The sequence below is a fragment of the Hirundo rustica genome, chromosome 5 (assembly GCF_015227805.2).
Source record: "Hirundo rustica isolate bHirRus1 chromosome 5, bHirRus1.pri.v3, whole genome shotgun sequence".
Lineage (NCBI taxonomy): Eukaryota > Metazoa > Chordata > Aves > Passeriformes > Hirundinidae > Hirundo > Hirundo rustica.
Window position 1 is genome coordinate 10379262 of NC_053454.1, and position 23483 is coordinate 10402744.

A 23483-nucleotide genomic window follows, 5' to 3' on the forward strand; every position below is an offset into this window, starting at 1 on the left:
CATGGACTGAATTTTTGCCAGAACATTGAGGAGATGCACCCTAATCCTAATCTTTTTTTGATATATAGAAGAATAAACAATATCCTGTTTCTATGAAGGGAATTCAGCTGTGATTTAAACTACTGTGCCAAAAGCACAGAGTGAGTTGGTCATTCCTCTTTTCTCCTGTGAGGGAGATACAACAATGACTCAAAGGACCCTCAAAGCACCTTTTACATTAATTCTTTTCTGTTTTCATATTCACCTGTAAAACCACGAGGTTATTAAAATAAAAAATTAGTAAGAAGGAAATGATGGGCAAATATGCTCACTGTGCATTTCTGTTAATGGTGAATTGTTTAGGGCATTGTCCCTCGGCAGTGTCACAGCATCCTGCGTCCCCTGGGGCTTGGGCTCACTCCATAGCTCCGTGATCAGAGGTGGTGGTGGCAGCAGGGAGCCCAGGGAACACGGGCACTATGGGCTTGGCCAAAGAGCTGTCACCATCTCTTCCAGGAAAAGCAGGCAGGTGGGGGCTCCACTTCTGCCCTCTTCTCCATTCTTTGGTATGAAGGATGGTTTGGGGCTCGTTTCTGCATGATGGCTTTGCCCATCCAAAATGTGCCACGGGAACAACTGTTGCTCCTCTCCACTGAAAAAGGCAGCCAGTCACATACTGGCCACAGGCTATGTTTTATTAACTGTATGGTGCCACTGGGAAGTTTTCAAATGTGGTATATTCCCCCAATAAGTGTTTTTAACTGGCAGGCACCTGGCAGCATGTTTGAATGTTGTGTAAGTCTTTCAGTTTGGGATGGATGGGCAGTTCAGAATGATTTCCTGTAATTTTTTTTAATGTCTGGTATTTGTTGATCCAAACAGCATATATGTCATTATTATATAGAGCAAGTATGTGTTTGTTCTGGTTGATTAAATTCCTGAATTCCCAGCATTCTTCCAGTCCTGCCTCAGTAACTGCACTTGGGAGGTGGGCTGTGATCAGAATTGCATGCCAGATTTCAGTGTGTGACAGTCAGACATGGGATCCACATGTGGAAAAAATATCCCTTTTGCATCTACCAAGGCATTAGGAGATGTCTGTTGCTCTTCCACAGGTTTAGAAATAAAAGAACATGTCCAGAAGCAAGAAGTTGCCAACAGTTTGCCGGCGCCTCCTCAAATGCCTCTGCCAGAAATACCTCAGCAGTGGCTGGTGAGTGTTACATTTAATTATATAAATACATACAAGAGAGAATGTATTTATGGTAAGTTCTAACAGAAATGGTTACAAGGGAAAAGAGCCTGCAGGTCCAGGGAAATAATTATTCCTCTCACCTCTGCTTTGGTTGAGGAAATTCAGTTCAGCCTGCAGAAGAGACATCCCTGTGGTGCAATAAGCCTGGGAATAGGTCACCTGCAAAGGCTGTGGAATGGATCTCCAATCCTTGGAGATTTTTCAAAATTCAGACAAAAGTCTGAACCTTAATTTCAAAGGCTGACCTGTGCTTTGTTGTAGCTTGGCCTGACCAAGCCCACAGGTCGAGACTGTTTCTTCCACTTTTATTGGTAGCACTTCCTGAAGCAAGCCTAATGAGAAGATTCCTTTCAGTAGCTGAAAAATGAAGGTGCAGAGTTTTAAAATGAAGGAAGAATACTTCCTTTGTTTTAAATAGTCTTTAATTCCTTTTCCTGCCCGGTCTCTGGGTAGGAAATTCCCTTCAGATCCAACAGATGAACTAGTTCTTAGAGGTGTTTATAGCAAAGATTGAGATCTGTAATTCAGTCCAGTTGGGAGCAGCTGTCTTGTTACAGAAAAAAAAAACAGTAAACAAGTTTCAGTGCTTCTCTCATTCTGGCATCACAGTAGATATGATGAAGAAAACATTTCAACATTTTTTTAGAGAATTGTAAGCATATCGTGGTTTAGCCTGTTGAGGGTTGAACTGATACTGATAAAGTATCCATCTCTTTATTCTTATGTGGAAAACTTTGTTCACAATGATGAGGACCATCCATGGAGACCCACATTCACTGAACCAGGAAGCACAGGTGCAGCTTACAGGGCCAGAGTAACTGGATGGCTGATGTTCTGCCTCATTTCAGTGTGCTGTTTTGTTGTCACATTTATGCCTGGTCCTGAGGGATATATAACCCAGTAACATCTTATAAACAGAAGAACTAATTTATCAAATCAACTCCTGCCCAGCCTTTTGTAAAATGCTATGGACTATGGACTGCAAAAAAAAGAAAAAACCACACCTAATATGTATTGTATGGAATGCCTTAATCTTACTTTCTCTCTAAGCAATGCCAGCTTTAGGTTTGTGACTGTAAATTAATTATGTGCATATTTAATGGATGCAAAAGAAATCTTATTAATATACAGTGAAACTCAAAGAATCCATTTCATGCTTAACTGTGCCAGAAACTGATTATTTTTATTTAATTCAAAATACATACAGTATAAATTACAAGGGAAAGGGTTCAGAAGAGGCAGGAAAATTATGCAAAATGCACATGCCTTTGAAATGCAGACTTAGGGTACCACCTTCATAAACTGAAACCAACTGAAATCCTCATTCTTTTATATTTATGTGGGTTTAGTTTGGCTCTGAAGATTCAAGTTGTTTTTCTTAAGATGACCCATCTCCTTTTTTTTTCTCATACACTAATGTGTAAATTCCCCTAAAGTTGGTACAGCTGCAGCAAGTGAAACGGTGTGAAGTATGAAGTAGGTCCAGGAGGTCAGCAGTGGTTTCTGCAGTAGTTCGTTTTGGATTTTTTAATAACAAAGATATTTCTCTGAGATACTGTGGGAAATACCATGGAAGTTGACACTGTTAGAGCTGGCTGGTCTGCAGTGTGGTCTTCCCGTGCTGAGTCTGGCAAAGTGGAGTTTGAATTCCCTTGTGATCTGCCTATAACACCACGGATGTTTTCACCTCAGTGAATTCATCAAGTTTTTCCATAATGTTAGAAGCTGATTTTTGCCAGTGTTTCTGCAATTCTGTTGCTGCTGTCAGGCAGTGGTGGATTTCACCTCCCTTTCTGGTGGCAGTGCCACTCTGAGACAAGCCAGGAGATGTCCCCAAGCCTCTCATTGTCTTGCAATATCTAAATGGAGGTTATGAGGGATACTTTACTATGGCAGAATGCTGTAATTTGTGAAAAAGATGACAGACTGCTGCTGTCCTGCAAAAGACCAGTGGAATCAGAAGGGAAAGACCAAACCATCAGCTTTTTGTCATTTGAACACTATGGTAAGCTCAGACCCCAGTCTGACTTTAAATTCTCCACACTGATATAATGGAATTGATCATTAGCTGCTTCTTGGAAACCTTTCACTATTAGATGTCTCTTTGTTAAACCCATATTACTATTGATATGTTCGAAGACTGTCATATTATCTTTCTTTTCTTATACACAGTACATTGGTGGCAGTGGCCAAGATCTAATTCTCCCATCCATTACTGCTCTTGCATGGTGACTTTCAATCCACCCTGAATCAATGGAGTCCTAAAAACTTGTAGCTGATGTCAATCTCTATGAGAACTGTACATAATTGCAGTGATAAAAATACTGAGCTACCTTTCCTAGCTACTTTTCTTAGAGCGTGTTTTCATAGCTGAGTAGAAGAAATTCCCTGGGCCCACCAGAGGCTGGAATATCCTGCTGCTGGTTGCCCTTCTTCATAGGGCAAGTTGGAAGTCATTCTGTATGGCACCTCTTTTAGACAGCTATTCAGGACAGAAATTTTTTTCCACTTTCTAAGCAACATCTAGTGATGGTCTCAATAATGAAAACAGATTGTGCTGATGGAGCGTAGGGATTTACTGGAAGTGGGAATCAATAACTTCAAATAAACCATACACTGTTTTAAAATCTCTGGGTTTAGCCCATCAGTTATTGAATGTGATGAAAATTAAAGGTTCATTTACACCACTGTTTCTCTTTATGTCACTCAAGGATTTCTGCATTCAAAAATGTTTAGTCTGAATTGGTGTTTAAGTTTCTACTTATGTAAAGATGTGTGGGTGGGAAGGAATTCAATACTCCTTAAAGTAGTGCCAGGAGCCAGAATTATGTGTGGGCAGGTGCTGTGCAAGGTTTCCTTTGTAAATCTGTAAATAGACCTGCATATTTGCTCAGGCCAAATCTTCTATCAGTTTTGTTATTCATCAGCCCATGAACAAAGAGTATTAAATTCATTTTATTAAGGGACATACTGTTAATAGTTTAAGCAAAATCTCCAATTATTAAAACACATTAGAGCCTGGAGAGTTTTCCTGGACTCAGTGGGCTTTGAAGGGACAAAGTTGAGGGACAAAGCTGGGCCTTAAGTATACTTGAATTAAGAAAATCACAAAGCACACCGTCTCTTAGTAATTCTCTTTTGTATACATTTCCTTGGCTACATCTGGTCTAGCAGACTTTCTGTCAGGCATAGAAAGCCCAAATCCCCTCTTGCTTTAGTCTGTGTGTGCAGCTCTTTTGGGTGGCTGGCAAAGTAAATGCAGATAAAGGATGTGGAGCTTAAGGGCAATGCTGAGTCCCTCTGCAGAGCTGAGACCCCACTTGTCTGGGTGCATTACTTTGAGCTTGCCAGCAGGGATACAGTGCCAGCAGCTCTGGGGCTTTGTTTGGGTCAGAGCAGGAAGTCACTGTGTTTGAAATGGAGTCCTATCTGCTCTCCCTTCCTCAACCTGCTCTCTGCCAGGGCTTGTCTTCAGCCTGCCTCATCCACCTCCACATCAGCAGCTACTTTCATGGCTTTCCTCTGCTCTGGACAGGCACAAAGCAGTGCAAGATGGTGGGTTTGGAGGACAGGCACAAAGCAGTGCAAGATGATGGGTTTGGAGGAGTAACAGAGCCCAGGCCCTGTGCACGCTTCAGAGTGCTGCTGGTGGTTTAACACCTGGGACCCCATCATTGCACTATCACCAAGCTGCCTTGAAGTACATTTTCCACTGAGGCAGTAGGATAATATCCGGTGTGTCCCGCTGCTCAGATGTGCCTGAGGATTACTGGCATAAATTATCCACAGCATGACAGTGACAGAATACTTACAGCCTCCAAGCGCTTGGTTGTCATATTACATCTGACAGTCGGTGATTTCACTGCACTGTGCGGTCCAACAAAATCAAACACAAACTCCTAGCTATTTTGCATGATTTTCATGGTGAAATCGAGTGTATATTTTGTTTTTCTTGGAATATTGACAATTTAATTGTTATTTAACTGCAACAAATGTTCGGTACAATTCCAGAACCCTGCAGATGTGAATCAAAAGAATGGGTCATCTTCCTCCAACCCATTCCTGCACAATTCACAGTCACTCTGTAGGAGTGCTTCTTATAAATGGGTTTCCTACTGTGGAGAAATGATTTGACAGCCTCCCTTCATCTGGCTGCCTGTCAGGTAAACCCTTAGATCCTTATTAGAAAATGCTGAAAAGAGGTAGAATCCTTGGAGCAGAAGAAAAATCACCTGAAAATTGAAAGGATTCTTGAGGTGATATATCACCAATTATATTAATCATTCTTTGCACAGCAACAAAAAAGTGCCAGTTTTTGAGCTTTTTCTAAAATGTGCCTCGAGAAAATTGCCATAACAGAAACAAGGGTCTCAGGTGGGTACTTGGGAATCTCTGTTTCATCTCCTTTTTCTTCTAACACTGAAAAGCAGTTGTTATTCTCTGTTCCTCTTTAAAGATGATCTTAAGATGGTAGTAGTTTTCATGTTCTTTCCTTTAAAGAAGAGTCAAAGCCACAAAAAACAAATTTAACAAATATTCACTTGTTTCATTCAGAGCTGGCTATGCTATACTTCAGGTTGAACAGGTCTGAGCAAGTTCTACCATAATGAAGGAACAAGTAAAGAAGCTTTTTTAAGTTATCAGTGCAGTTATTCTTACTGCAGGCAATGATAAAATACTAACCCATTCAGAAACCTGCCAAAATCTATTTACTAGCACTTAGGTTTCTTGTTGTTCCACCATCCCAGTTTTCATTGCCAGTCTTTGTGTGTTTAAGTATGTCCTTTGCCCCTCACCATGGTGCATGTGCTTCAGATATCCCAATCATATTCCTCTCAAGTTCCATTTCATTCCACTGTGTACAAGAAAGGCTCTATCAGGTTAATTCTATGGTTTAATGCGAGTGAACGATGTCAGTATTTCTCCCAAGAACCTGCTGTAAGCATCATGTACTTTGATCCTAAGTGACCAGGACAGTAGTCTTCTGCATATAGAATCATTTAGGTTGTAAAAGATCTTCAAGATCATTGAGTTAGCCGAAAGCTACCACTAAACCGTGTCTCCACATGCCACGTCTACATGGCTTTAGCTCCAGTGGGGGTGACTTCAGTGCTTTCCTGGGCAGCCTTTTTCAGTGCTTCACCATCCTCCTGGTGGATACATTTCTCCTAATATCTGAACCTCCCCTGGCATGACTTGAGACTCTTATATTTGTCCTGTTGCTTGGTACTTAGGAGAAGAGACTGACCCCCGCTGGCTACAACCTCCTTTCAGGTGAGGGATGGGGTCCCTCCTGAGCCTCCTTTTCTCCAGGCTAAACATCTCCAGCTCCCTCAACCTCATCAGACTTGTGTTCCAGACCCTTCACCAGCTCTGCTGCCCTTCTCTGGACTCACTCCAGCACCTCAGTGTCTTTCTTGTCATGCTGGGCCCAGAAGGATTTGAGGTGTGGCCTCACCAGTGCTGAGTGCAGGGGGACAGCCACTGCCCTGGTCCTTTTGGCCACGCTATCGCTGATCCAGGCCAGGTGCCATTGGCCTTCCTGGCCACCTGGGCACACTGGGATTGTGGAATATGATATGTGATTGCATAAGGAAAAAGGATGAAGAAATGCATACCACCCCTTTTTTGTGTTATCCATGTCTTGCAGGACACTCTAGTTGCCATTCTGGTTTTCCATGGTTGATGCTGAATTATTGTTGATGATTTATTTCACATCTGCAAATGGTACCACAGAAAAGATTTAGTTAAAGCAATTACCTTCTCAGTTAATTTATAGTATACCTTTATAGCAATACACATTGCCATATTTCAAAACTTTCCTCATGTCTAAGCTGCCAGAATGAGCTGTTCTCAGCCACCTTTAATTGGAATTTACATTTAAACTAGATGAGTTAGAGTAGAATTGAACTTCTTTACCATATGCTTTTTATGATCATTGTGAAGCTATTTGACTTTTTGTCTTTTTTTAACTAGATACTGGTGATCTTTGACCTTCTTATAAGAAAATTATTAAATTACTAATGCCACAGATTTCATAGGATATTGTCCCACCATTTATTGTAGCATGCTCACACTTCTGACCTCAGGTTTTTCATTTCTTGTTTCTATGCTATACCTGGCAATAAAACCCCCTCTCCATGTTGATAGTTAGGGACCAGATTTTTTGCTTTCCTAATAGTGCTCATTGATGTTCTGTGCACAAATACATGGGGAGGAATTAGACCAGTAAGTATCAAGCCTCCTCTTGTTTTAATTTGATACAGTCCTCAGGCCCTTAGACAATATTGTTCCAGTGGAAATGGCATTGCCTACACTTTCATCGCTGTACTGCCTTGTCCTCACTGCCATGTCACACACTTGGATGAGTTTATTAACTTCGGGAAGAGAAAGGTGATTTTGCCTTTTCTGGTGAATACGGACACTTCTTTGAGCACAGTCACAATAAACAACTCTGACTGAAAGCCCTATGCTGCTTAAAATTCAGATTAATATTCCTTATTAATATGTATGAAAGTGTTCCCTAGCATTAATTAAAGCCCATTTCATTTCTTGGTACACACAGACCTTTTGCTTGACATGAGTCAAGTCTATTGTTTTGTCTGAGTGATGCTTCCAACTGGCTGTGTAATAATCTTTTATTATAAATTATGAATGATACAGAAGTACCTTGGTTTTCTTACGGGCTCACTTGCTTTCACTTTTAATTATTTTGTTAGATCTTCTGATCCTTACATTGAGTATGGAGTTTATTTTCACTCCAGCCTTCCACAGATTTTGGGTGTAACTCTTTCCAGCTACCTGTCCTTTCAGTGGTGCTTTCCATGCTCCAGCCTTTTTGCTTTTATTTACTATCTCAAATGCAGTTACATACAGCAGCAAGAACTGAGACAATTTGTGTCTGGACACAGACTGACAGTGCTGTCAGAGATGCAAAAACCAGCTGGGTTTTCTGCTGGGTCAATATACCACGTTTTTCTGTTACTGTTTCCACTTGCTCCTCTTCATTGCCATCTTTGCCTTTTTGTTTGTTAGGTGAAGGGGTTATTCAGGTATCTGAGCAGATGTGTTGCGTCTTGTGAAATAGTAACTCGGCTCCTGGTGAGGTACGTGTGTAAATGCTCTCCAGACAATCTTCAGATCAAGCTGTGGAGCCATAGGACGCCCTGATTCATTCTTTAATGCCAGCAAGTCTGTTCAGATCTCTTTCCCATCATCAGGCTGTGCTTTCTGAGGCTGTGATCTGCTTGTAGTCACTGTACATACTAAGCACTTTTCCAGCGATACCTTTAATTAGGCATTCTCCCCCGAGTCAGCAGACACGCTCCCAGGCTGTGTCAGATGTTCCTCCGCTCCCCGGAGGACAGCGTGCCAAGTGTGTGCCTTCTGTTCTTAGCCTTAAACCTGCTCAAGTCCCTGGTCAGGATCACCCCCTAAGGAGAGGCTCCACTTGAGCTTATCCTCTGCCTGGTGATCACTGCCACAAGTCTCCCCCCTGTCCTGATCTGTTCAGCAGTGCAGGAGCTGGTGGGTGACCAGTCCTGCTGTTCACAGGATTCGTATTGCTGGGCCGCCCATCATGTCAAACTCTGGTTGTTGATTGTTCAGGGGACTCTTTCTGTTTTTTCCTGGTAGCACTGGCATTGTAGAGGTGTGTGCTGTTACGGCATGTGCAGTCAGAGATGGTCAGGTGGGACTATGCCAGCAGCCCACCCTGTGGCCCTGTTATCCCCCTTCTGGTGGGACTGACAGGGTTACTCCCTTCCAAAAAGTTGAGTTTTGTAGCTGTCTGGCTGGTTTTGCTGTCTTTTGTGCTCAGAAGCTGGGAAGATAGGTTTTTAGACTTCCTTCACATTACCTGGCTCCTGGTTTTTTGGGCTGCGGCTGACAAGCTCAGAAATAATAACCTTAGAATACGAAGCAGAGGTCAAATGAATATTTCTCAGATTTTCCTTGTGCACACGCAGACAAATATTGCACAGTTCACTATGATCTTAATGTCCCACAAAGTCAGCGCTTTTGTCCTGAACAAATCTAAGGTCCCTCCAGGTCCTCAACTGCTGGCAATAAATAGTGATTTCTCTTTAGCACATTTTTGAATTGATTTAAGTGCTGTCATACCAAGTGCATGGCGAGTACTACTGCCCAGTTTTCAACCCTTACAGTGTTACAAAAAAAGGCCTGATTGAAATGTATGCTCAGTAATTTTGTGAGTTGTATTTTATTCGGTATGTTGGTTCATCTTGCTTTCTGGACATCCAGTTTTGTTTTTCACATGTGGAGTTAGGGATCATGGGTGTGTGTGCACTCTTCCACCCTCCTCCAGGCTGAAGATGCAGTGGGGTTGTGCAGAGGTCAGGTCTAGGCTTGCTCCAGAGCAAACGGCATGTGCCCATGTCAAGGTTTCTTCTTGAAGCCCAAATTTCCCTGCTGGCTGCTGAACAGCTTTCTCAGACACCCCCAGCGTGTGACCCCTTTTCTGTTCTCGTGTTGCTGCCTTCAGCATTGAGGGGTCGTGTATCAGCTGGCTCGGAACTGGTGGTTGATGTAGTAACACACGTGTTAAGTGTGGCGCTTGAGGTGCTGGTGGTGATTGCCTGCGGCTCGGGTTACTGACAGCCTCTGCTAAACTCACTGCCTGGCACTGGGAATCTCCACATCCTAAATCATTGCTTAAAGGAAGGTATTTCGTTCTCTTTTCTACAGGGTGTGAGTCTTCGTTGGGGTATAAAGTGGCTTTATATCCTCAGGCCTCTATACATTGACACTTATCTTCCTTTGTTTTTCAGACTGCTTTCCATATCTTTACCAGATTATCAGATAGACCATCCATAAAATAAAAGTTACTGTCTATCTTGCTCAGCAACCTTGGACAGAAGGGGGAAAATAAAGTAATGTATCTCTTAGGAAAAAGGAAGAAAGAGTTTATTTGTGTTCTGTGGAATACAGGTGGGCAGGTGGAGGGGAAGATCATAATATGCCATTAAATTAAAATATCCATGTAAGTCTGTTTCAGAGTCCAGTAGGATAAAAAATGTTCCCATTTTGTTTCTTTCTCGTAACAATCAATCCTGTAAGCTGGAATTGGGCATCCTGTGCACAATCCAGTCTCTAATTTCATCAGAGATCTCAGCTCTGTAGTGTAATGATCACTTCACCTGCCTCTTGGCTTCAATTAAAGCATCTCTCTGTTGGTCTCAAACCCAGGACCTGACAAATGTTCTTCATCCATACTGTTTCATTAGTGCTGCTATTATTCTGGACAACAACATATTATATCTTTGTTCCTCTTCCTCCAAGGAGATAAAAGTCATGTCAGTTTCTTTTCTCAGTTCTTATTCCTGTGACTGAGAGAGGTGGTTTATCTTGAGAGGCAGTATTCTCTATGTTTCTTCCTTGTTACCTGTCCTTAAAACAAAACAAAACAAACCCCAAACAAACAAACAAAAACAAACAACAAAAAACCAAATTAAAAAAAAAAGAGGTGGGGGGGGCCGCGAAATTCTTGCTAATGCCTTCCTTGCAGGTTGCCAGGTCTTTCCTCCTGGTACCACTCAAGCCACACATGTTCTAGTGTTTTCCAGATCTAATCTTTTTGCAGAATATGTAAATAATATTGTGGGTTTTATGGCCTTTTCATTTTTTCAGGTAAACTATTGAAAAGTTATTGAATAAAGACCTAGTTCATAATTCATAACTTCATCAAAATTCTTCCACTGAAAATTGCTGAGGGGAAAGAATGAAAAAATACAACTAGCAATAGTAAAAACATTAAAGAACTATAAATATTAGTAACTAATACCAGAATGCACACATAAATGTTTTTATGTATCTTGGTGGTCAAACTCATATACCCCATGTCTGCCAAAAGATGTAGTTGTTTATGGTTCAGATTTGAGATATTTTATTTTGTATTTAATCTATTGGGGGGAGGGATTTAATAGTAAAGCAGCCCCACTTTTATCAAGTATTTAATGTTGGATGTTTCTGTTTCTCCATTATATATATATATATATATATATATATATATATATATATATATATATATATATAAAATTGTTTTCAACTTTGTTATGGCAAGCACTGCAAAATGCATTTTAGAGAGGAGGGCCCAGTTAATTCAGCAATGGGTTCCATCTGTGTTGACGTTGGCTGCACAGCGCAGCCCGCCCCAGCTGTATGAAGTAACTGGTGCTCCAGAAGGGTCGAAATCAGACAAGCACCATTTGTGTTTCATTTCCTTTTTTCTTTCTTTCTGAATAACATTTTGTCTAAAAACAAGGATTTTTTTTTTTTTTTCCCCTCCTGATCTTTATTGGAGCCTATGTTTGTCCCCGGATAAAATACAGCTTTGAAACCTCGGTGCTGTGTCAAGTCAAAATTGGAATTACTCAGGACATGCATTTCCTAGGTGAATGAGGTTCAATAATGATAGAAATTTCATATATTGTGTACACCTGATGGAAAAAATGGTTTAAGGCTAGACCAAGAAATTATTTTGTCTAATGAAAAGGGTAGTGTGAATCTATGCTGCCCCAGGAACAAACTGGGACCACAACTAATGAGAACAAGGTTTTACCCACTTGTGTGAAGGGGGAAAATAAGTATTTGGAGTGTTTGGAGGCAGTTCTGCCTCTAGTGTCTAGCACTCAGGCCACACAGAGGTGATAATGTGTAGAGCAATTCATAATTGCTGTCAATTTTCCAACAGCAACAAACATATAGTAATTTTTGATATCCCTTATGCCTGTTATGAAGCAGCAGCTAATCTTGAAAGACTCATTTATGTTGTCATGATGTGCAGATTGTCAGTTTGATTTTTTTTTTTTTTTTTTTCAGCAAAATTACAGGGTTACTACACTGGAACTAATTTTTTTTTTTCTTTATTTTGCTTCTTTGACAGATAATTTCTCTAGCAAAGCTGGCCTGTGAGAAAATCTCATTTGGTTCACATTGTAGGCAAGAGTAATTGCCAACTGTAATTTGTAATTGATTGTGATGTGAGAAGTTGGCTGTATCATTTGATAATAGGAGTAATATTAGTGTAAATTTCAATCTGACCAGGAATTTCTGTGTTCAGTCATGAATCAGTTCATTGTTCATGAAAAAGTTTCTTGTTTTACTTGGTGTGCAAAGGTAAATCCATGCAGGATGAGCTGAAGGGCAGGGTTAGTCACCAGCTCTCGCCTTCCTGCACACTGGGAATGCACAAACACTTACCTGCAAGGTGGAATAACCTACTTGATACGAATATAACTACAGAGCACCCTAAGGATGGGACTCACCTTAGTGATGGTGTTAAAAGTTAGGTGACTGGTGTAGGTGTGTAATCAGCAATGAGGTTTGGAGATGTCTGGCTTTGAAATAGTCAAAGATGAATCCAGCCCTGAAAGTGCCCACATAAGTAATTTCACTACAGTTAATGGCACATGTTATTAAAGCCCAGGCTCCTCCCAGATAACTTCTAACAGGGAGCAAAAGAGGAGCATACAGAAAGTTTCTGTATCTGACCAGTTTATCACTTCAGTATCTCTATTCATTCCCTTAGTTTACACTGGATCAGTCCAGTGCAAACAATCATGGCTGTATCTCTGTTGTTACATTAAAAAAAAGATACAAAAAAAAAAAAAAGAAAGATATGTTGAAAACATGTTACTGCAGAAATGCGACTCTGCTTGCAAGTTACATTTTTGCTACAATGCAATAAACCATTGGTGCTGAAAAAAGGCTTCAATATTTTCTCTAACACGTAAATATGAAACTAAAAAACTGTGGCAAATATGAATTGGTTCCATAAAATACGGCTGTCTTGGTATTTGTTAAGGAAAGAGAACAATAAAGTCATATGGAAAAAGTCACAAAGTACTAAATTTACTTTGTTATTATATCAACGTACCAACAGTTGGTCAGTTTTAAGTTTAAAACAGGTTTATATTTAAAAGAAGCATTTTAGAATTTGACCTAGTATTTGACATATTTATTTTTTCATGTAATAATTTCTTGATGTTTCAAAGTTTTCCTTGTTTGTAGGTTACTTTTTACTAAGTAGAAATAGCATTATAAACATTAATATGTATATTAAGAATCAATTTGCCATTGAAAAAATACCTATCATGAAAATATGATTAAATTTTCCCTCCTTAGTCTCTGCCAGCCCAGGCTATTTAACTTTTCTAAAGTGTCCAACTGAACTGCTGTTTGCTGCTGTAACGTGAATTATTTTAGGTGTAAAATACCAATAAGCCTTAAAACTGTAAAGTGGTCTATGCATAGAAGTCTCTTTCCTACATAGACCCATTGGATTTCCAGTTCTTAAATGGAGAACTATAGCTTTTCAGCATTTTTCCCACTTAATGCTGTTGTGGAGAATATTTATTTTAATGTAGCTGTTATATTGATTTTGCCATCCTTAGCAATGACAAATAGGATTCTCCAGTGTTTATCATCTCCAAAGAACTTGGAGGACATGAAAGAAAGTTTTGTTTCCTTATCCTGATTAAAGGTAAAGGTCGGGACAATAATGTATTTAAAAATGTATCAACATGTTATGAAGCATAATTAAGTTCCTTTACTGCTTCAAGTCTCAACCTTTAGTTATTATTGTTTAATTATAACAAGATATGAGGAACTTAGGATTTGGGCTTGCTTCTCATCTAAAAGATGCTACCTTGCAGAACACCTAACTGAGCCCTCCAGAGCCTTGCCTTTAGAGATAGTCAACACAGGAAATAGTCACAAGAGCAGGGTTTATGAAGCTGGTTGCATTGGCACTGATCATGAGCAGATGTTCTGTCCGTGTTTAATTTAACACCTTGTTGGTCTGTAATCACTTTTTCTTTTTTTATTCATTTAGCCACCAGATAATGGGCCTCCACCACTGCCAACATCTTCCCTTCCTGAAGGCTATTATGAGGAGGCAGTGCCACTTAGTCCTGGGAAGGCTCCTGAGTACATCACTTCCAGTGAGTAAGACATTTCCAGGCAGTTTCTGAGCCATTGGTAATTCCACTGTCCTTCAGATCTTTTTATTACTTGAGAACTCCATCTCTGTTGCTGTGGTGATGTGTCGTAAGTGATACTTTGACAGTTTGGGCCAGTTCTGGTTATCTTTGCTGGCCATGCATTGGGTTGGTTTGCAGAACTGTTTTGGTGTGCTCAAACCAGGCTCTTCTTACAGGAAACTAAACTTGGTGCCCAAGTGAGGAGCACGTAAACAGGTTTCAGCAGCTGTTGGAGACAGAGGGCCCAAATTAGCCATTAACCTTTTTGACTGCTTTGAACCACACACAATGGGGGCATTGGGCCAGGAGTCCAGAGTTAAATATTGCCCAGAGTAAACCCCTCTAAATTTATCACACTGTGAAAGCAGAGGTCTCAGAAACTGGTACTGATCTGCACATCTGCCTGCTGTGCCTCTGTTGCACCGAATTGCTTGCTAAAATCTACAAAAAGAAAAAAAAAAAACCAAGGAAATAATTTGTAGCATTTCTGATGAGACATCGTGGAAAGGGATGAAGTGGCCCCAGCAGCTCCCACAAGCCATGTGAGATGCCCATAACAGTACTTTTGTGACCACTCGTTCAGGACAGGAGGCAAAGGCTGTCTCTGGCTGTCTACCCAAGTGTCCTTCTGCAACACCCAAATGTTCTTTTTCACACCCAAATGCTTCCCCAAAGACCTGTGCACTTCAGTGGAGCTGTGCTGAGAGCACTCTGATGAAACACTGAAATGACTGCTGTGACCTCTACACAGGGTCAGTCAACAGCATATTATGTACCATCTTTTTGCTGCATTTTTATTGGCTGGGGTAATTTATTACTTGTGTAGGGCTGATTTATCACTAATCATTATTTTCTATGGTCTGAAGATTAAAGGCACATCTTCCCTATTTTAATTTAAATTATCTCTCTGTTCTTAAAACATGCATAGGAGTCACCTTAAAACTAAAATACTATTCATCTGTACACTGCACAAACTGATGTTATCTAGAAGCTTTTAATTAACCTAGAAATTCAAGGTAAGAAAGAGTTTCATGTGCTGGAAAGCAAATGAAATTACATATGGATTTAGAAGAGCAGCAGTATCACTCTTCTCTTCATTTTCTCCCTTGAAATGCTGCAGGGTGGTCATGATACACACTGTGACCCAGTGAGCTTCTGACTTGGGTTTTGTTGTTAAACAAGAGGCATGCTCAGGCAGAGGAATACTAATAGTGCAAATATTAATAGTACTGCTAAAAAATCAACTAGGGAAAAACAAGACAAAGTATGAAGCTGAATTCTTGTTGTACTTAAGCATTTAAATGCATGACAGTATTTAGGATATCAGGCATAAAAATTCATTAATAATTCCATAATTTTGTGTGTGTGTGTGTGTGTGTATATATGTATATCTCCAGACATTTAAATCTCTGTTAGTGTGACTTAACATTCCACTTGCTGAGATGGTGTTATATTTTCTAATGTTCTGGAGTTTATCATATCTTAAAAATAGTGTTAAAAGAATTCCTCTCTTCACTGGTAATGAAGTTGCTTTTAAATTCACTGTGCAATCAGTAATACATCTTAGCTCATGCAAAATGTCCACTGAATCCAGTTATATGGTAATTAAAACCAGATACCAAAGTGTATTAAAAGATATAACCTTAACTGTTTGGAATATTTGAGATGGAGAAGACAATAGGAAGAAGTTCTTGAAGTAGAAGAAATGCAAGAATGCATCTATTGGAATAGATGTAATTATTTTAAGTAAATATTCCTATGGAATATTTTTGTAATGTCGCTAATAGCAAGGAGACTTACATACCATGTGTCTTACCTGTAAAAGTAAACAAGCACTGAAGAAAATTGCAGAACATGGTCATGAAAATGAAATACCCATAACTTTCCAAAGTCCCTCTAACTGGTTTATAAGTAAGTGTTTGCATGTAGATGAAAGCAAGAGTGTGTATGACTTGTCTGATAACTCTCTCTATATTAAAAGCTACTGATCTGTACAATATACCTAAATTTATACAGACTAGTCTTAGGAATACACTATTGCAAATAATATGAAAGTCCACTGTGATTTTCACCCCATAACAGTGGGAAATTTTTGTGAACATGAAGGTGAAAAGTCAATGTCGAAAGAAGTCAAATTAATCAGAAAGTGCCAAATATGTAAAAACTGGTAGATTAGCAGCATTGGAACATGTTGTATCAGTGCATCTTTACCCCCTGAGACTTTAATAGACTTAATAAATGCACTTTGTTTTGGAGGGACATTTTTCTCCACATGCTAGTTTGCATCTCAGAGCCTGGAAACCTTGTTTTGGATGTGATAGAGCAGTTTGGAGAACAAGCTGTAGAAGCAGGATGCGGTAAAGAGGAGCCAAGTGTCATCAGGGATGATATGAGCACTTCAGGGCGGGCATCCTTCCTGGTGTGAGTCACATGAGAAGCTCTTCATCTGGCCAAGAGTCCCACAAACCAACAAGGGAGACATGAGGAATATTTACTGGGCAGGATATGGCAACAGGTCCCCAAAGATCCCATTAGCCTGGGTCAGGTTGGGCCTTTGGTAGCTCCTGCTGGCTTTCATCCTCCTAGAAACAGAGATGTGGATAAAACTGCAACTGCAGTGCCAGCAGAGTCCCTGTGCCGAGCACACAGCTAATGGCTAACAGGAAATCTGCACTTGGAATGCTTGTGAGCCGCATAGGAAATAGCTGTAGGGTATTAAACATGCAGAATTTCAGTTTTTACTGTGAAGTCCCAATCAGCACTTTCGACAATTATTTTCTTCTGGAAACTGGTAGAACTTGCTGTAAGAAAATAGTGGGCTTCAATGCTGTGAGGAAAACTCAATGATTTATCCAAGTAAATATGCTAGGAATAAAGCAATATTGTTGCATGGGGCTTATGGTCAGAAGAAAATCAACTTTTCTGTATAAGACAAAGGGATGACCTGGTATTTTATCCAAGTTGGAACATTCTTTACTGCAATATGAAAAAGTTAAATGACTTTCTAAACAGGGAAGAAAAATAGTATGCTGAAACAGATTCAGTTTTTTCATCCTTTTGATTGGTGCACTTAAAAATGTAGTCCTCTGATAGAAAAGTCTCTGTCATGGAAACTTCCCATCTTCAGAGTGCAGAAAAATGACCCAGCTCCACTCTCTTGGGTAGAATATACTTGAAGATTGTCCTCCCTGTACAGTTAAGTTTCAAGTTCATCTGGTAAAATTTACCCTCAGACACTCTTGCATTCAAAAACTATTTTCTTAATGGAAAAATCTCATTAGTAATAATACAGCAATATCCCACCAGAACAGTGTATCTATGTCTTAACCTATGGGTAGTAAGTTCTTACTTCTACTTCTTACCTTAAAAAAAAAAAAAAAAAAAAAAAAAAAATTTGCCAAAACCAAGGCAAAATAATGAATGAGGTAAAAGAATATTGTAGAAATGGACCAAACATCAACATGAACATTGCGATATTGTCATAGCTGTAACAAAGATCACAGCTAAATACGAAGGATGAGAGGGTGAGGAGGTTATGGGCACTAATTACTTTCCTGAAAAGGGAAAGCCAAGAGCTGAAGAAGTTCCCAGAGAGATGGCAACTTTAGTTAATGGCAGCTTGTCCCACAGCCCATGCCTTTGGGAGATCTTTTTGAAGAAGCTGTTTTAATGATCAGACCTTGCATTTTGTGTTTGGTTGCTCCCCGTGAATTGTTCGTTCTCTGTGCTCAGCAGGCTGGCATGTTACTGTGTGTTTGTGACTGGTCAATGGTCTCTCAAGCATTTCCTGATGTTTCTGTGTGAAAGTTTGTAGAAAGCTGCTCTGAAAGAAGTTGGAGCAGGGAGAATGTTTTGGTTTGGTTCTGGATTTGGGGGGGGGTTGTTTAGGCTTTTTTCCTTCTTCAGGGGTAAGAAGGACGAAGCAGCAAGTTCTACTAGTTCTTATGTATACTTTTAAATAAATATGCAAAAATAAATAATCTGGAATAAACATTTCCAAATCTGTCAGTTTAAATATTTGCTCTGAGTTTTTCCGTCCTCCTCTTGATTTTTTGTAACACAAGTGAAAAACTGGAGTGTTTTCCCACTGATAATCATCTGAGGCTTTTACCACTTGCCCATATGGATCTGCCCCAAACCAAACACCCTGTAGCACAATTGACCAGAAAATGGCAATTCAATGTTAAAAATAAACTTCCAGGGCTCTAAGTTTTACTTTCATTTCACTTTGAGCTGAAGATATACTGTTTCATCCACTTTTATGAAAACACAAGTTGAATGAGAATATCTAATTTTGATTCAGAGATGTGAGGTAAGTTCCATTCTGACTGTGCACACAGGAAGGAACTGATGCAGAATGAGCTTTCCAGCAATCCGCTCTCTTGTCCTCTTCCCAGTCTTTCTAATTCTCCTTCCTACATCCCGACTGTTTCCTAATTACCTAGCTAAAGCAAACGAGATTTTCTTCCACCTTCCGGCCTAAAAATAGATCAAAGTCTACACGAAATGTTTTGCTGAAATCTCAGCTTTTAAAAATATTCCAGTCAGTTTTCCTTCGTGTGAACACGTGCCAGCGGATAACAGGATTTCTGGTGTTGTTTTCTGAAGGGCTTTACACACATATACCCACATAAACAAATGAGTATGGATGGTGGAAGGGAGGGTTCTGCGATAAGAGCAGGGTAACAGCAAAATAGTTTTCTAGTTGGGGGTGCTGCTAGATCTGCCTGCATTGTGGAAAATGAAAGGCCTGAAGAAAAATAGTTTAATTAAAACGGAAGCTTGCCATTCCACCACAAAACTTGGAGTAGAATTAAGCAGCTGAGGCTAAGCACAGAACAAAAGATTTCTGCACAACGCTTTTACCTCCATCAGAGCCTGTCATTCAAGGGACAACACTGTCTACGGAATGCTAATTGTAGCACTACAGGGGCTGTATTTGGGAATTATATGAAATGTTATGTGGGTAGACACTGCCCCATAATGTATTCTTATGACCTTTGCCATATGGGTTGTTTGTTTCTTGATGTGATGTTCTAAAGCAAGGTGAAGATGTTTCTCTGTGAAAGAATTACAAAAAATGAAGCTGTCAAACAATATTTTGAAGATAATGAAACACTACCTGAAATTCTAGCTATGTAATCCCAGCTTATTGTTTCATTAAAATTCACAAGTTGTCTGTATGGGTCTTCCATAAAGTTTCATATTGGCAAAGTATCTTTTATTTAATTTACTTAATGCATTGATATTACTAAGCACTGAAACAGTAACTTGTTCATGGCTGACTTTCAAAAGCTTTCACTTAAAATGAACCATTTTGAGGTTTTCAGTTATTTCAATGGGCTTCATGGCTAAGTGTTTTAACCTAACACTTTTACACTTTTATTAAAGATTATGACTCAGATGCTATGAGCAGCTCTTATGAATCCTACGATGAAGAGGAGGAGGATGGAAAGGGGAAGAAAATGAGACATCAGTGGCCTTCTGAGGAAGCCTCTATGGATCTGGTGAAGGATGCCAAAATCTGTGCCTTCCTTCTTAGAAAAAAACGATTTGGGCAATGGACCAAACTACTGTGTGTTATCAAAGACAACAAACTACTGGTAATTCTTATTTTTAGCTAGCTATATTTTCTTTGTACCTTTTAGATAATGTATTTATTTTTACAGGAACTTGATTTTTGGATTATATTCTGCTAACAGTAGTCAAGTCTGCAGTAGCTTTACCAAAGAGTTCAGTCATGATTTACCCAAGCAGCAGAAAAGCACTGAAATTATACCATTTAACCACTTAGAACTCTGATTTTTATTTCACTTAAGCTTGAACTCCAGCAGATCTCTGATATCGGAAAGAACGTCTGGCCCATTATCTTCTAAAATATTTTATTTGGAAAAAAAACGTTGCTGAAACTGTAAATCCAATCTTTCATTCCCTGCGGACAAAAATATCTCATAGGGAGCTCTGTGTGTGAACCATTGGATCAGAATGCTGGAGAGAAAAGTCCCTTGTTGGACTGAGAACTCACTTGGCAGCATATGCTGTGGTAATGTATACACTTTAAACTAAACCTTTGCCATCTGTTCTGCAGTAATTACGATGCAGTATTCACATGATGCACAGCTGCATTAGAAAAGGGAGAGAAACAAGTGGATGTATTTATTCCTTAAGCAAATCTGTTACGCTTCTTTCTGATTGGAGGCACCAGTGAAAGATTCCATGAATTATCCACTTATAGATGCTTTTTTGTTTTCTGAAAAGAGACCTTAACTGAGGGAAACACTCACTGTGTGCCATTATGAGCAAACTAATTCTCATATTAATCAATAAGCTGGGGTTCGTTGGTGCTCCTGTCTTCTAATATGATGCTTCCAGCCATTGCACTTATTACATAACTAACAATTACTGCACTATCCCAAGTGTTAAAAGCTGATTAACTGGTCATAGAACATTTTCTGTAGAATGTCTGTTCTACAGTGGTACATTGCAGATTAGGTGTGTTCACTTTCCAAGTACATTTATGCTTATTGGCAGTATAGAAAATAGCAGGATGTGAAATGGAGGTAAGAGATTTCTGAAAATACAGTTGGAAAGAATTTGCTAGTTTGGAGTAGCTTTAATTTTTGTATCCTTCTGTATTTAAATGTTGGAAAAAAGTTCATTCTGATTCAGCTTCTATTATATTCTTATAATGTCATTATCCTTAATGCACATTTTTATCACCATATATCAGTATCATATCAGATTTCAAGACCATGCAATAACAACTTGAAGAAAGGAAAGAGACAGAGAAACAGGTTTTTCCCTGAAGTCATACAGCATTTGTTCTACTATTAGATTTATTGTAACTTATAAAAATGTTATTTTTTATATTTTCATTTCCTTTACCCACGTGTGTGGTCCAAAAAAAGCTTTTTTCTTTACCGGGGTCGTGTTTCAGTAATTCTATAATGGGGATTAAGAAAATAAAATCACAATAGGAGTCTAACAACCAAGTTACATAGGATTGGTTTATTTTGAAGGAGGACTTGTACAGTTAAACTTACGAGAAATGCAAGTAAAACAAATACGTGTTCTTAGGGATTAGTAATTGCTTGTGTCATAAATGCAGCTGTCATCATAAAACAAAAATATTTTAATTAGAATTAGACATTAAAAATAACTTTTAGTGGGGAATTGCTTTTTGCTTAAAGTCCGTCAGGGACTCATTTTTCACTTTGAGTCTTTTAATATATACATGCTTCAGTATTAGCAATGTATAATTATAAATAAAATATTTAAATTAATATAAAAGGAATTACAAGCTATTTATTGGTTCTTAAAGTGAATAATGTATACCTTCAAGATTTCATAACTTGAAAACTTAGTATTTTTTAAATGTCGTAAATTGAAAATCTGTGACCAAATTGGAGAAGCTTTGGTATTAATGGGCTTTGGAGAGGGAAGGGTTGTCAGTGATCTGCAGGGGCCGGTTTAGAGTTGGCTGTATTTGCTCAGCCTAACTTGTAGTGTTTATAACATACTTTTATCAGCTACTGTCTTCCTGACAATTGCATCCTGGCATGAATACTGCTGCAGACATGCAGAAGTTCGTGTGCATTTCTCTATTCACATAAATGCTCAGCTGTTCTTTGTATGCAGATACTAGTCAGTCTTACTGATTATAAGAGACCTCTTTATTATCAGGTGTCCTTTTAGCCTTGTGCTTATTTGTATGAGTGAAAGCCCCATTTACACAGGTATATAAAATATATTTGGGCACATTTGTATAGAGAGTTAAACATTGTTCTGCAGTCTGGCACTGCAACAGCTTTGTGAGCCTCAGCTGTACTGATGTGTGTGTTGGAAGGTGGGAATGGAGGCTGGGTCTGTAGGACAAGTGATGTCATGAGGAGCCCTCTGTCTTCAGATCACCAGTTCCAACAAAGCAGGTCATCAGTGACCCAGCATGAAATGGCTGTTCATTGACAACATTTACTAATGAGAGAGAAAATGTAAGTGCATCAGTGTACCCAGGAGCTTACAAAATAAAGTGACAGAAATTTGTGCGGGGACTATTAGACTGTATTGATTGAAAAAGTGTGATTTTACCCAGTTTCCATGATTTTTTTTAACTTATCTCAAGAAAATGAACAGGTGAGTAAGGCATGTGCCAGCATCTTTGCAATTGCAGTACATAGGCACTGATGTAGATTTGCCTTCATATGCTGGTCTGTCACTGGAGGGCAATGTAAACATCTGTGATTTAAAGTTGTTAAGTTACAAGTTTATTCTGCTGCTACATGTGAACAGATTTCCTAAATCACCCTTTTCCTACCTGATCACGGTCAAGGTTGAGTCATAAGGATAATGCAGAGACGTTTAATGCTCTCCATATGTTGTACCTGTCCTGCAATAAAAGACATCTATTATTGTCAGTTTGGAAGTAATTTTGCTTTACAGAGTGGATGAGTTCACTCTGGCTGAACTCTGTGGTATGTGGTAAAGGGATGTGTAAAATATATTCAAAATTTTATGAAATAAAAATATAGCATTTCTACATAATAAGAGCTTCCCCCAAGGTTCAGAAAGGTAATATCTAACTCTGGAACTTTCCTTACGTTTATTTAGTGTTACAAAAGCTCCAAGGACCAGCAGCCCCAGATGGAGCTGCTCCTGAATGACTGCAGTATCACCTATATTCCCAAGGACAGCAAAAAGAAGAAGCACGAGCTGAAAATCTCTCACCAAGGAGCGGATGCCCTGGTTCTGGCAGTGCAGAGCAAAGAGCAGGCAGAACAGTGGCTAAAGGTAAGGGGGGTTTTCTGGCCAGGAGTTTTTCTACCCACAAAGTGCTCACATTGCTCAGTTGCTGTTACAAACCGAGACACAGACAGCAACTTCCACACAAATCCAGACCACATAAATCCCATCTAATTTGGGACTGCAGAAATACAGACTTTAAGTTCAGACCTCGAAGCAATTCCTCAGGGTTAACCCAGTGCTGCTGCTGTGATGGCTTCCACTATTAATAGCACAATATGGCACAGAGAGGAGAGGTGGCAAATTTCCTGCCTTCTTCTTCTCCAGTTCATTTTCCATAAAGATTTGGTGGTTAGGGCCCACTGGTGGTAAGTGGAAGGTTCAAATTCCCTCAGGCGGAGGCAGATGGCACCCATATTATTTTTGGCATGGTGTCACCTTTTTATAAAGGAGATTCTCTGAGGAGATACCTGTTTGAATTGCTCTGGATGGAGAAAAATCCTTCAGCT

The 23483-nt window shown here is 39.5% G+C and overlaps 1 protein-coding gene across 3 annotated transcripts in view; it reads left to right on the forward strand.

The window, feature by feature from the left end:
• Positions 1-23483, forward strand: part of AFAP1 (actin filament associated protein 1) — a 113756-nt gene that overhangs the window by 53363 nt on the left and 36910 nt on the right. For all 3 annotated transcript variants that reach the window (XM_040064857.1, XM_040064858.2, XM_058420688.1), the window contains 4 exons: positions 1095-1192; positions 14088-14196; positions 19627-19838; positions 22843-23022. In XM_040064857.1, coding sequence (XP_039920791.1) covers positions 1095-1192; positions 14088-14196; positions 19627-19838; positions 22843-23022 — 599 coding nt within the window. The remainder of the gene's footprint in view (positions 1-1094; positions 1193-14087; positions 14197-19626; positions 19839-22842; positions 23023-23483) is intronic.